This window comes from Corylus avellana, chromosome 5 (assembly GCF_965113065.1).
Source record: "Corylus avellana chromosome 5, dhCorAvel1.hap1.2, whole genome shotgun sequence".
Taxonomy (NCBI): domain Eukaryota; kingdom Viridiplantae; phylum Streptophyta; class Magnoliopsida; order Fagales; family Betulaceae; genus Corylus; species Corylus avellana.
The window spans coordinates 24737256-24752139 of NC_142494.1; the positions used below are offsets into that span (position 1 = coordinate 24737256).

General features: G+C 35.4%; 2 protein-coding genes across 2 annotated transcripts; both read left to right on the plus strand.

Moving 5' to 3' along the window:
• Positions 1-3323: 3323 nt before the first annotated feature.
• LOC132182094 (Core-2/I-branching beta-1,6-N-acetylglucosaminyltransferase family protein) lies at positions 3324-4629 on the plus strand. The gene is made up of 2 exons (XM_059595298.2): positions 3324-3842; positions 3985-4629. Exons 1-2 carry the CDS (start codon positions 3324-3326, stop codon positions 4627-4629), a joined length of 1164 nt encoding a protein of 387 aa, XP_059451281.2.
• Positions 4630-8807: 4178 nt separating this feature from the next.
• LOC132180416 (delta(7)-sterol-C5(6)-desaturase) lies at positions 8808-14840 on the plus strand. Its single transcript, XM_059593225.2, has 3 exons — positions 8808-9203; positions 10941-11246; positions 14169-14840. The coding sequence occupies exons 1-3, from the start codon at positions 8975-8977 to the stop codon at positions 14462-14464; spliced, it is 831 nt and encodes a 276-aa protein (XP_059449208.2). The 5' UTR covers positions 8808-8974; the 3' UTR covers positions 14465-14840.
• The last annotated feature ends 44 nt before the right edge of the window (positions 14841-14884 follow it).

Genomic DNA, 14884 nt, shown 5'->3' on the forward strand with positions numbered 1-14884 from the left:
TGCGCCAAATGTGGAAAAATGATTTCATTCTAGCATTTCCCAATTGAGAATGATATAAATAAACATAGGGCACAAACTCACAAAAAAAAAAAAAAAAACATAGGGCACAAAGCCTAAAGCACATTTTACATAAAAAGCCCACTCAACACAAATAGCCGAAAAGGCCTCGGAGCTTCTTGCTTACAGACAATTAGTGCATAGTTGCAGTTCGCCATGTCACAAATTAACCGTTTATTGTCTATCGACACCGAACCATTATTAACCGACAATCGACTTTTAGCGGTCGGTAGGCGGAATAAAAATACTGTTTCAATATCGGTTTGGTTTAATAGGCAGTAACTGACAATTAACTGACTTAGCCGATTTTTGAAGTGAATTTTGAATTTTATCTGATAACTTTCCTTAATGTGTTTGTCCACCTGATTTGTGGTTGTTATTTTGGTCTAAGTTGCATGAATTTTCTTTTTCTTTTCATTTATAAAACATATGCTTTACTCATTCTCTAGTTACGTGGAAATTGATAAATTTGAACATAAAAGTTTGTAACTGAAAATTAACCAATTCAATCAACTAACCGATTAACTGAAAAGTCGAAACTATTCCTTGTGAGTATGAAGTCGATAAATTAATTGACTTAAACTGAAGTTTACGAATCGGTAAGTGAAAATACCCCTACAGACACCGACCGAACCGATACGCACCCCTAGTGACAAACAATTAGGCACTTCATCAGGATTCAGGACCACCTTCAAAGAGTCTCACCTTAAAAGGATCTCCCTCTCTAGAAGACAGAATTGACATTCTATTCCATAATCTCTCTCCACTTCATTTATTTCTTAAACAACTTTAATGGCTTAAACATTGGAGGTTCTTTAGTTTTAGTCCCCAAGAGGTGGCCTTTTTTCCATGACTTTCTCCTTATTTTGCAAGCAACCCATTATCCATTCCGACCGTGCAAAAATCTACTTCAACAAATTTTACAATAATAACGTAATTATTTATTTTTATAAAAATTTACCAGCGTATTCAATACCAAGAAAAGTTACAAAACTTGAGATTAGAAAACTTTAATGCACCAAAAGTAGGACCACAATCAACAGCCAAATATAAACCAAATGATGTATCTTTGAATAAAATGGTTGCTGAACCATTTAATTTAGCTTCTTTAGTTAATATATCCAGCTGTGATTGGATTTTATTTATTTTATTTTTTTATGAGCAATTCAAAGCAATGGCCTCCCGTCGTTTACGTCTTGTAAACTTGACTTTGTCCTCCCGTCGTTTACGTCTTGTAAACTTGACTTTGTCCTTGTTGGAATTTGGGCAAAGTATCAATTGAATTGGTGAGTTTTGAGGAACGGTCTACATCAAACTTTTATTTTATTTTGTTTTGGATTAATCCAAGACTAATCCAAAGATTAATTAGTAGTGCCACAATAACCAAATGAATTTTTTTTGTTTATAAAAAAAATGGTGTTTGACATTTCTAGTGCCGTTAAACCAAAACAATTATATAATAACTATATTTTAAAACCGTAATTTTACAAATATTTACGTGGAATTCATCCTATGAAGTATTATTCTACCGTTTTTTTTTTTTAATATTTATTTGCCTAGCTGAATTTACCATTTTATCCTGAAGAAGCCCAGGCCAAGACCAACTAATTACGAAAGGCTCGACTTTGAAATTTACGTGGAGGAAAACCCTGGTTTAGCATGATATCTCTCTTTTATTTTTGTAGTCTTTATTATCTTAATTAGTACAAGTCAAGCTTAAATCTCTTGTTATGACAATAAAAATATTTTGGATAAATCCACTTAACCCCCTTAAACTACCACCCTAATGACAATCTACCCCCAAACTATCAATTGCGACAATTTACTCTCCAAGCTACCAAAACAATGACAATGTATCCCTAATTTTAACAAAATGACGAAATTACCCTTACTAAAATAAAAACAAAAATACTAATTTTTTTTTTCAAAATTTTATGGGTATTTTTGTCTTATTGAAAATTTTATAGGGGTAATTTCATTATTTTGCTAAGAAATGGGGTACATTGTCATTGTCATTGTTTTGGTAGTTTAGGGAGTAAATTGTCGTAATTGATAGTTTGAGGGATAGATTGTTATTGAGATGATAGTTTGAGGGGGTTAAGTGGACTTTACTCTAAAAAGAATTAAAAAAAAAAAAAAAAAAATTGAATCCATTAAATTAGTTGGCATCCACCATATATTCACCATGCTTTGCATCAAAACCAACGAAGATTTATTTTCAAAATTCAAATGAATCAGCTTTAATTTAGGCTTATCATATACATTTATAGATCGACTTGTTGTCCAACTACTTATTTTCTTCAAATTGTTGACCAGAATTTGTAAATATTTAAAAACGCCATGCCTTCCAAAGAGTACAAATTCAGTTTCCTCCCTAAATATTAGCAAATATTTTTATATACTATTTCCTTAGTCTAGTCAGTATATATATATATATATATAATGATTTATTATTAAGCGAAGACCAACACTCAAGAGCACGTTCGGCAATTAGACCCTTAAATTTGTAGTTAAGGGGGGCAAGTTGCACAACTAGATTATCATCCCTCATGGCTCCAGCCGTTTCTTCCTTAATTTTTTTTGTTCTTTACCATGTGCTTTAGTTGAAATTAAGTATATAAGAATTTGATTAAGAATATAAAAAACGTGCATGGTTTCTAACTTTCTTACTTAAAAATAAAATATTTTAGTTTGATTGACTTCATACATTCAGCTTTCCATGCAAAATATATATAACTTAGAAAAAAAAAAGGCATAAAATCCTGACACATAAAAATGAAGGTAATGCCTACAACTTTTTTTTTTTTAGTTAACAGATCACAAATAATTTTAGCAACTCTAATGTTACTTTTTACATGGGCTAACGTTGACGTGTTTTAAGTGACTTTTTATGTCAATACTTAAAACACGTTATTCCAACCGATGTGATAAATGAGTGTAAAGATGAGTATTACTCTAGAAATACATGTTGCGATAGAAGTTACTAGAGTCTTCAAATGTCTGGGGGCACTTAAATTCCTTTTGATACAAATTCCTCATTATATATATATATATATATATATATATATATAGAGAGAGAGAGAGAGAGAGAGAGAGAGACAGCCTACCTTACAAGCAGAACTGCAAAACATGCAATCGTATAAACTAATAAGGAGAAAGTCTTCGATTACTTAAGTTTCAAGTGTTTCAATTGGTTTTTTAATTAGCAATTTAGAGTACGAACAGTCTCCTTCATTCTCCCTCGTTCTTGTCTCTGCGTGATAACAATGGGGAATGGCGATCAGCAGCATCAATTTCCACTTTCAATTTCAAACCCCTTCAATTTCCACTTACAATCCAACCATGTCTTCCATCTCTTCATCTTTGTCATTGTTTTGCCGCTCGGATTCCTAACATGTTTGTACCTTAAAAGCTTCTCATTTACTTCACTAGCCCCCTCATTTTCTACTTCTCCACTAACCTCATCGTTACCACAACCGTTAATCCCGCCTCCACCACCGCCGATTTCATTGCCACCACTGGAAGAGCAGGAGCTCCTTGCTCATAATATGACTGACAAGGAGTTGCTCCGGCGAGCATCATTAATGGTTCCTGAAGTAGTCCATGGCGTCCCAAAGGTAGCTTTCATGTTCTTGACAAAAGGGCCTCTGCCATTGGCTCCCTTGTGGGAGAAGTTCTTCAAAGGGCATCAAGGCTTTTACTCCATATACGTGCACGCACATCCTTCTTTCAATGATTCCACGCCTGAAGATTCTGTCTTCCATGGTAGAAGAATCCCCAGCCAGGTACGGTTTCTTCAAAGTATCAAATTTGTCATATCGGGTTAACCCGTGAGCCAGCTCGACACGCCAACACGAATTGCCGGCCTAATTCGGACAGCAAGATATTACACCATTTTTCTCAAGTACATCATTTTTCATGTTTCAGGCAGTCTATTGGGGCACATCCACAATGATCGACGCGGAGAGGCGCCTGTTAGCAAACGCCCTGCTGGACTTCTCCAATCAAAGATTTGTATTGCTCTCAGAATCCTGCATCCCATTATTCAACTTCAAAGCCATTTACAGCCATCTCATGGACTCAAAACAGAGCTTCCTGGGCTGCTTCGACGACCCGAGAAAGCCGGGTCGTGGCCGATACAACCCCAAAATGTTTCCCATAGTAAACATCACAAATTGGCGAAAAGGGTCTCAGTGGTTTGAAGTGCACCGTGAGCTTGCCATCCACATTGTGTCCGACAGCAAATACTACCCTGTTTTTCTGCGCCATTGTCTCCCTCCATGTTACCTCGACGAACATTATTTTCCTACGCTCGTGAACATCCGGTTCCCGGAGTTGAATTCGCAAAGGAGTATCACGTGGGTTGATTGGTCGAGGGGCGGCCCTCATCCTGCGAAATTTGGATGGGGTGATATCACGGATGAGTTTCTTAATCAGATTCGATTTGGATCAAGATGTTTGAACAATGGAAATGCTACATCAATGTGTTTCTTGTTTGCAAGAAAGTTTCTACCCAGTGCGTTGGAGCCTTTATTGCGGGTTTATCCTTTGTTGCTTGGTTTTGATCCATAGATCATTGGATGATGTTAATTAATGTTTGTGTAATTAAACTCAAAATAATGTAGCTCTGTAATTCCATTTCAAGTGGGTTGATTAACATGAAATCGTTGTTCTTAGGGGTGAAATAGCGGTTGCGGTTAGCGGTTAGTGGCTAAAACCGCTAACCGCAACCGCCTAGGCGGTTAGTAAATTTTACTAACCGCCTCCGCTAACCGGGTAGCGGTTAACCGCCTAGGCGGTTAACCGCCCGGTTAGCGGTTAACCGCTTTGAAATAACCGCTTTTTTTCTAACCGCTTTTTTTGGGCTTTTTTCTTTGGACCGATTTTGGGCCGGGTTTGGGCCGGGTTTGGGCCGGTTTTGGGCTCACTTTAAACATTTTTTTTCTCATTTTAAACATTTTTTTTTTTCCCTTTCCATGGCCATTTTAGCATTAAAAATTGCTATATACCAAAATCTTGTTGGCCACCTTCTACAAATCTACACATCATATAATATACAAATAAAATTACAACAAAATCATCACTTCACTTGTAGTCTTATACATAAACTTACAAGCAAGTTCATAAACTCACACATAGAAATAAAATAAAACACAAACAAATTCATAAACTCACAAGCAACCAAAAAAACCAACATATATGGTTAAACTTAAAGCTTGAGGCTCATTTCAATCAACCAAAAAAAGTTCATAAACTCACAACTTATTGTTATTATATATATATATATATATATATATATATATATATATATATATATTATATTTAAAAAAAGCGGTTAGCGGGTAGCGGTTAGCGGATTTTCAAAACCCACTAACCGCTAACCGCAACCGCCTAGGCGGTTAGCGGTTTTTACTAACCGCTTTCAAAGCGGTTAGGCGGTTAGACGGTTAGCGGTTAACGGTTATAACGGTTAGCGGTTAGCGGTTGCGGTTAGGCGGTTTTAAATTTCACCCCTAGTTGTTCTTGTTCTATTACTTTCGTTATACCGTATACAAATACAGGTGTACTCAAGAGAGAATACTCTGATGCCTAAATTAGTATTTTCTTTTTTTATGGAAACAGAGTGACATTCTTAGAAGATTATTGTGTGATGATAGATTGAATGAAATAGTTTCATACTTATAGATAAGATGATCTATTTTGACAAATTCTTGCCATTTTTTCTATAAGAGTATTTTTTAAAATAATAATAATAATAATAATAATAAAGAAAAAGAAAGAAAAAAAAATTAGTTTGGTAATATAGGTGATTCAGCCACCCTAACGGTGGATTTTAAGGGTGGTCAAACTACCATAAAAGACCACAAATGTATGATTGAGCAAAAAATTGATGCAATAAAAAAATCATTCAAAATATTTATTGGGATAACAGTTAAACACATCGCTTACAATCTAAAAATCATTGGAAATATTATCCGTCTATATCGAATACTAGCATTGTAAGATGAAAAGCCAGTAAGTTTTATGATAAATGTCCATTTTGCTCAAGGAATAAGATTATTTCATTTCAAATGAAATAAAATAGTATTTTCTTCATAAAGTTAATGTTATTACATCTTAGATAATACTTGATCGTAAAAATTTTTGTTTGTATTTATGACTTTATAATTTCATAACGTATGGCTATAATTTTGAGTTGTAACAGCTTTTTGCTTATCATCTTTAATCAATGAAACCCTCATATTTCCGTTCAAAAAAAGAATGTTATCACATATTTTTTTAAAATTAAATAATATAAAATTATGTATACCATTAAATATATTAACCTTAAATCCTAACTATGAAATATAAGATCCAGCTTCGATGAGGTAGTGAAAACTACCGCACTGTTGCGGTTGCCCATAACGGTACCGTTTTAGGCAATGAAAAAGTAGGGTTTTTAAAAAAAATATTAAACAATTTATTAAAAATTAAAAAATATAAAAAAATAATAATTAAAAAACTAAAACAAAAAGTAGAGAAAAAAAAAAAAAAAAAAAACCAAAGGGGGTGGCTAGAGCCCCCTCCCATGGCCTGTTGGGGGTGGATCTTCCACTCCCATGGCCTTTGGGGTGGTCTGGCCACCCTAAAAAGGCCTAAAGAAAAAAAAAAAAAAAATTGGGTTTAAGTTCTATTTTGATAAGTGCTAATTGTTTTAAAAATTAAAATATATTAGGAAACAATTATTTAGATTCTCCTCGATCTATCTTAAAAACTATTTGGATCGATGTGGAAAATTTGCACAGAGAAAAAGCTATGCTATCAAAAGGAAGCTCAGAAGAGTTGGGTCTTCCACTCTCTGTCCCTCCTCTGTTGACTCTCTTTTTCATAATACACTTTTCAGAGTCTTCCACCAAGGCCAAGGCTTGTCGGCCATTTCACCAAACTGGGTGTCGATAAATCAACACAAATTACACTTATTGACCATACCTTTTTAGCGTTGTGTACAAGACAAAGTGTCCCTATTCACTGTTAAATTTAGATAAATTTACATACCGATCATGTAAATTAACCACTTTAATTACTTCAGTTTCTTTCTAATTACTTGGAGCATGGCTTACGATATACCCATAAAATTAGTGTATAAAGACAGAAAATGGTCATTTGGAACTTTATGCAAAGAATGTTTCAATTGATCTGGGCGTCCACATGATTACCATCTCCTGTGTTTTTTTTTCTTTGTTGAGACTTTAAATACTCATCCACGAACTTTTGGTTATTGGTTTTGTTACTGTATCTATTTCATCACAGTCTCTCGTAGAAAATAAACAAGCAAGAACTATAGTACAAATAAAAGCAAGAGCTAAAGGAAAAGGTAATTAGAGTGACTACTATATCTAGATGTGATTATGATTACATTTGTCTGTTGGAAACTGTATATGAGGGATCTAAATGATGAGAATCGCATATGATTCATTAAATTCGATTAAGTTATTGTCTAACCCAGCACGATCAGGACATCAATAAGACCTAAAACGACTTATATTAATCAGTTTAAAAGGTTCTCATTACAACCCCAAAAAACAAAACCCCCCAATTTTTTTTTTTCTTTTCTTCTTTTGGCCTTTGTGGGTGGTCAGACCACCCTAAAAGGCCATGAGAGTGGTTTTTCCAACCTCAGACCGCCCATGGGAGGTGGCTCTAGCCACCTCTGTGCCAAAATGGCCACCCCATTTTGGCGGAATCACCTTTTTATTTTGTTTTTTGTTTTTTTGTTTTGTTTGTTTATTTGTTATTATTATTATTATTATTTTAATATTTTTAGTTTTTTTAATTATTAATTTTTTATAATTTGTAATTTATAATGATTTATATTATTTAAAAAAAAAAACTTATTTTATAGTGCTCAAAACGTTTCGGTTTGCAGTTTTGGACAACCACAGTTATGCAGTAAATTTCACTGCCGCGTAAAAACCGGATCCTGAAATATATTCAGTTCGCAGTGATATAAACAACCCCGACGGGCCAGTTCCGTAAATTTTGGGTCTTATTTCGTCCTTTTCCAGCTTAGCCCAAGTAGCTATTAAAATTGTTAAGGAAGGGCTAAAATTGAAGAAAGCAGGCCATGAGTCCTCGTATTTTTTGGGGCTACTAGAAATAGAAATTAACACAGAAGATGATAACAACAAATACAATAAAGTTGAAAATATTGTATTTTTAATTCAAATCAATATTATAGATTTTTTCATTCATTTTAACTTAACGCCCACCATTCACCATCAAACCTTCTACTAACCTATGAGCCTTTGACACGTAAGTTTTAAAAACCAACCAAAATGGTGGTTTTGTTGATGATTATTTTGTAAAGATAAATAAAATTATTTGGCGTGAAATAGTTATATTATTTTTCAGAAATAATTAGTGTCAATAATTTGTTCATATTTCTCCTATATCATCTTACAAATCAACCATTAGATTTGTAAACTTATATGGATCCCATTTAAGTCAATGATAGATCCCACAAATCCAATGGTTAGTCTATTAAATTTATACATAAATATAAGAAAAATATCGACAAAGACACCAATCATTTCTCAATATTTTTTGGTATCTAAGCTTAGGCATCAGTTTCTATTGGATGGTGTAAAACTCAACCAACTAAATAAATGTATGTAGGAAAAGCAGATGCACAATGAACCGATGGTCCCCCGCACAGCGTATAAAAGCTCGGGGACGAAATTCTTTAGATATTCTGTAGTGCCTGACCAGTTCTGTTTTTTGCTGTGTCATATTACATTAATCAGGAGCCCAAGTGTTTCGTATCCAGCTCAGATTCCCTGTGGTCTGTTTTCTCTCTCTCCGACCCAAATCGCCGGCCAGATACTCCGTCGAGCGGTCTCCGGAACCCGACCGGCAATCCCCGCACCCTCCAGCAAGCATGGAAGACCACGGTAGTACATATCTGGGACTGTTCGTGGACGAGACCACCTTCTACAACCGCATTGTGCTGGGGAGCCTCCTGCCAAGCAGGGTATGGGAGCCCTTGCCCCATTTTCTTCAGACGTGGCTGCGAAACTACCTTGGCGGGACCCTAATCTACTTCCTCTCTGGCTTCCTCTGGTGCTTCTACATTTATTACTGGAAGCGCAACGTCTATGTTCCCAAAGGTATGTAATTCTCTTGTCTGTGATTTTGATTTTGTTTGGGTTCAGTTTTCGGTAATGTTGTTTGTTTTTGTGGGTTTTGAGTTGTGGCTGCTTGGTTTGGATTAGTTCACTTGTGTATGATGGGGTTATGCTTGGTTGTCAATTCTTAATATGTTTTTATTTTTCTTAATGATGAGTGAATATGAGATTATGAATGCCATTTCTTTGAGGGGTTTTTTTTTTCCGAGTTCCTTCTATTTCAAATATGTTAATCTTTTCTTCTGGGATTAAATTTCACCCTAATAGTTTCTGTTGAAGTTTTTATGCTTGATACCAGTCGGGTTTTGGTCAATCTGAATATTCTTTTCCTCTTAAATGATCTATGTTTAAATTGGTTTTTGCATTGTTCTCAATATTTGAAATCGTGTTAACATTTTAGATAGAAATTTAGATTAGTCATTAGGGATGCTCTTAGGCTGGTACTTATGCAAGGGGTAGAATGTACAAGAGTTATTTTGGTGCCGTCAGATTTTCAGCTTTCTCATCCACAGATTTTCAATTTTCTCTTCCTAAGCTGAATGGCTTAAGGTTGAATAGAACAATTGTAATTTTAAAGCTAGAAAATGAGACCTTTACCTCCCTCTTCCCTATGAAGACCTATAAACTTTCATGTCTTGTAAGTATGTGGAACATTTGTAGTTTTTATGAGACTATATGCTGAAAACTTTCACACTTTATGACTGAAGTTTGAGGGCTTGTTATAACGTGATGTGCTAAACATCTTTTAAGTTGTTATTTTTTGTATGTGGATATTTCGTCTATCCTGAAGTCACAAATTGAGTTAATAGCCATATGGTGTTACATAATATTATTTCTACTAATATGCTTGGGGGTTTTGAAGGAGAGGAGAAGAGAGGATAATGAGAGGAGGGAGTGGAGAGGAGAGGGAACAGTTATCCTTTTCCTTTGTTTGGATCTTTTACTTAAAAGTAGGAGGGAGATGGGAGTAGTATCTCTCCCCTTGTTTGTTGCAGAGTGGAACGGAGAGGAAATGATAAGATATCATGTACGTTGACAATTATAAAGAGATAAGTCACTGACTGCCATTGATAGTTGTAGTAAATTGCTAAGGGTAAAGGAAGGTACTGAAAAATTCATAGAAGTTAGTATCCTCTCTGTTCAAGTTTTCCCAATTTGAGGGAATTGAAAAGGGAGACTTTTAAGGGGGTATGGTACCTCTCCAACGCCCCTTGAATCCTCTCCCTTCCACTTCTGACTGGGGAAATTTTTTTTCCAAACTTGGGGAAGGGGCAGTGGGCTCACTCCCTTTCCCCTATCATTTTGTCTCTCACTCTCCATCCAAAAAAATTGCTACATCTCAGCTTAAACGTTGGTAAGCAGCCCATGTTTACCTTCTTTCTCTCTCTCTCTCTCTCTCTCTCTCTCTCTCTCTCATTTTTTCTTTTTTCTTTTTTTTTTTTTTTTTTTTTTTTAATTATTTTTTTCCCTTGTAGATTCCCTTGTGTTGCATAACTTGTCCAAACTTGAGGAACTATAGATAGTTGTTGATACATTGAGTTGTAATTAGTGAAACAACCATGGCTTGAATCTCTTATATATGGGTTTGTAATTTAACTAATTGGCTGGGTAATTCATGAAACTTCAGGCTGCAATAGTTCTATTTTATATAATAAAATGTTTTTCATCTGGGCCCATGTTAACCTTTTTTTTCGGAAATATTGCATACTGTTGTTGCAGACGCCATTCCATCTAACAAAGCCATGCTCTTGCAAATATTTGTTACCATGAAGGCCATGCCATGGTACACTGCTCTACCTTCACTCTCCGAGCACATGGTTGAAAATGGCTGGACAAAATGCTTTTCGAGAATAAGCGATGTAGGTTGGCTTGCCTACCTTGTTTATTTAGTAACTTATCTTGTAATCGTGGAATTTGGAATCTATTGGATGCATAGAGAGCTGCACGACATAAAACCTCTGTATAAATATCTTCATGCTACCCATCACGTCTACAACAAACAGAATACTCTTTCTCCATTTGCTGGTAAGTTCTCAATCTACTGAATTCAATTTCCATGGTTTTATCACAAGTTGAAGCTTTTTGGATTTTGGATGCTTGTATGCATAATCTTTTGCCTTTTTAGATTTATGTACGATGACTTAGATGTTACACTTTTATGTTGGAGTATCATGTCTGTAATATCTAACACTAGAAATAATCTAAAGATCAGAACGAGGTGCCACAGGAACTGCTGACTGTGAAAAGAATGTTCACAGGGATTCCTTGGCTGTATTTCTTCTTTCTTAAGAAAATTTCAGTGGAATGTTTTCTAGGGCAAAAGCTTTAAATTATTCACTTTGTGCATATAACTCTCTATTTGGATGAAAACATGAAAACTTGTCCAATAGCTCGCTATAGTAGGAGTAACAATGTTGCAAATAACTCTGGCTTTTATGGCAAAACAGTCGCTGTTGCATGGCCACGATCATAGTACAGAACATGGTTCTTACAGGGGAAAAATAATTAGATCTTGGGATATGGCACCATGTGTGTATCTATGCCAAGTCAAACCATATCCTCTTAGTCTCTAAATAAAATCCTCATTCAGTCTCATTTGTTTGATTCAACTATGACTATAAACATCTCATCACCAAAAAGCCTCTCTCTGATGTAAATTTTCCGTCCCACCAAAAGTGTTATAAACCACCTTTTGCTCATCATATGTTTCTCTACAAGATTTCCAACACAAACATATAGAGCACCAGGATGAGAAGTAGACCTCACTAATCTGTAGAACCACATCGAACTTTTGCCATCTAATTTATAAAGTCGTCTTCCTTCTTGGCTCTGGTTTTATTATTGTTTTGTTTGAATCGTTTAACTGTGTTGCTTGAATTTAGTTTACATTTGCAGGCAGAACATGCTATAACCTTATGGCTGGCCCAATTGCTACTTTTGCTGGAGGGAGTGAAAACTGAATCCTAGGAATTTTGGTGGCTTGAACAGCCTCTATTTGCAATTAGATGATAATGAGGAGGATATGATTCCTTCAATAAACGTATTTGTGTAGCATTGCATTTACAAGCTTTCATGGTAGTTCTCATACCAGTTACTTGATGTTGTTATTGTATTCTTGGTTTATACATAGCACAACACATTGGTTTCCCCTTTTCCATGTTTCTCTTAGACTGACTTTCATAATATCTTGCTCTTTTTACTTGTGGAGAAGGTAAAAGGGGCGGGGGTTACCTAAATGTGGGGGAATCAAGAGAGGCGTTCTCTTAGAGCCTGAAATTTTGTACGGTATTGATTAGATTACCTGCACTGTCCTTGAACAAGTTTTTTTTTTTTTTTTTTTTTTTTTTTTTTACTAAAGACAAGTGCAGCATTTGGTTTGATATGAATTCTGATTTGTAGTGTTCCAGTATGGCTAGGGCTCTAAGAAAGCTAAGCTAAGTTGAGCCAAGCTGAGAATACGGCTGTGTCAGCTTGACTCATTCAAGTTGCATCCTCTGCTGGTCAGCTCAAAGCTCCAGTTGAGCATGGCTAGGTGCAGCTGCACTTGGCTTTTCCACGGAAACCCTTCTTCACGCTAGTTTCCATCTTTGGTTTTAGCCATAGAAGAAAAAGATACTCCCAATTTAAAACAGAATTTCGTTAGGCAATATTGAAGTAGAATTTCGTTGCGTGTATATATTCCTTACGTGTAACTCTGCCTTTAGCTCCGACTATCCTTTCTCTTTTATAGGATATCGGTTAACTTATCAAAAAAAATAATTTAAAACAGATTTGGTAAACCCTAACTGAAATATGAAATTAACTTGAAGGTGTATGTGCACACTTAATTGTTGTTAGGAGTCTTGCACATTTCTAGCAAAGTTATCCAGACTAAAATTAATTGCAGGGAATTAATACCATTCCTTATGAAAGGAAGAAAAAAATTCTGCTGATTGTTTATTAGCACAAGACCTTCGCAGGTAAAAAAAATTTAAATTGCCGGGCGCACGGTTATCAGACTTTCAGGGTTAGAAAAGAACATAGATTAGTTGTCTTGTGCTTCATAGTTTTCTGTTCTAGGTGGTACATCAGCTATAATTATACTGAAACCCTCCATTATGAAGAATTTTATGAAAGAAAGTGAAGCCAAGTTAGTGAAGGTGGACTATAGTTGACCATAGCCGGTTCTTTTTTCATTTTGGTCTTTTAACTTATCAAGGACAAATTATAATGTTAAACAGAATCTACAATATCTTTTTAAGTAGTTGGGTCATTTTAATATGCATTTGCAGTTATTCTTGGTTAGTTTCAATGGTTAATGATATTTATGGTCTATAACTTGTGTAGACTCCACCCTTTTTCTGATACAGACATCCCGAGAAAAGGAAAGAAAATAAAAAATGAATGTCCTTAGTCCTTTCTAAGCATCCTTGATTGAACTTTCATTTGACCTAGAAAAGGACCCCATCTTTACAAATGTGTTCGTATTGGAGTTTCATTATGATTTGGGATTTTCTTATTTGCTACATATCCAACAAGAGAACAGTAGTAGAGAACTATATACACTGTTCTACAAAGTGTGGTAGGATTTAATGGTAGAGTATTATTTAGTTGAAAGATGGTTAACATATTCTAGCCATGATGGGATTTTCTTCTTTTTCTTTTAGGCTAAATTGTAAATTCTGCTATATGATACAGTCTTGTTGAAAAATGATTTCCTCTCTAGTTTTCTTGGGGTCCCATTCTTGAAACGTTATTTTCTTTTCACACCATCTATCATATGTAGATCATCTTATTTGCGAGATTTAGAGCAACTGACGGTGTTTCCGTTTAGAGCATGGCTGTATTTCTAATTGGTTCTCCCTTTCAAGAAATAGTCTCACTTAAATTTTCTATACTATGGATAAGTTAAATTTCTATTTATTATAACTAAATGAACTAATGAGTATGATTTATGTTTCTTGTCAGGTTTGGCTTTTCACCCGCTTGATGGGATATTGCAGGCTGTACCACATGTGGTAGCACTCTTTCTTGTGCCGACGCATTTCACGACACACATTGTGCTGCTATTCCTTGAGGCTATATGGACTGCAAACATTCATGACTGCATCCATGCCAACTTATGGCCCGTAATGGGTGCTGGGTACCACACCATCCATCATACTACTTATCGTCACAACTATGGCCATTATACAATATGGATGGATTGGATCTTTGGCACCCTTCGTGACCCCTTGGATGATGGATCCAAGAAGGTCATGTGACAGTGATGCTGCCTGATTGCTCCTTCAGTCATTCAAACTTCGATGTGTGTGTTGGATTGTCTTCTTTGCATGTAAATCTTGTTGGTTGTTAGTTTCTTTTATGCCCTTGACTAGGGAATGGTAGAAGTTAGCGATGAGGGGTTTTTGGGTTTCAATGAAAGTTTTGTCGGTTAATATTTCTTCTCAATGAGTCCCAATTCTCGGAAACCCATGTACTTGATTTTTAATAAAATCTTATGTCAAGACTTGTGGGGCATTGGAATGGAGTACATCTTTTTCTCCAAAATGGAGATGTAGCAAAATGTATATAATCATGTCTTCTGATTGCGTGTGCTTCATTAGACATTTAAACTCTCGAATGAATTGGGAGAACTTATCCCTCTCTTATTTATATTTATGTTGAACTAGCCTCAAGGGTTG

Coding starts and splice junctions, on each gene's coding strand:
- LOC132180416 (XM_059593225.2), top strand. CDS start 8,975: ATGGAAGACCACGGTAGTACATATCTGGGACTGTTCGTGGACGAGACC. Junction 9,204..10,940: donor CAACGTCTATGTTCCCAAAG/GTATGTAATTCT, acceptor CTGTTGTTGCAG/ACGCCATTCCATCTAACAAA. Junction 11,247..14,168: donor TACTCTTTCTCCATTTGCTG/GTAAGTTCTCAA, acceptor GTTTCTTGTCAG/GTTTGGCTTTTCACCCGCTT.
- LOC132182094 (XM_059595298.2), top strand. CDS start 3,324: ATGGGGAATGGCGATCAGCAGCATCAATTTCCACTTTCAATTTCAAAC. Junction 3,843..3,984: donor GTAGAAGAATCCCCAGCCAG/GTACGGTTTCTT, acceptor TTCATGTTTCAG/GCAGTCTATTGGGGCACATC.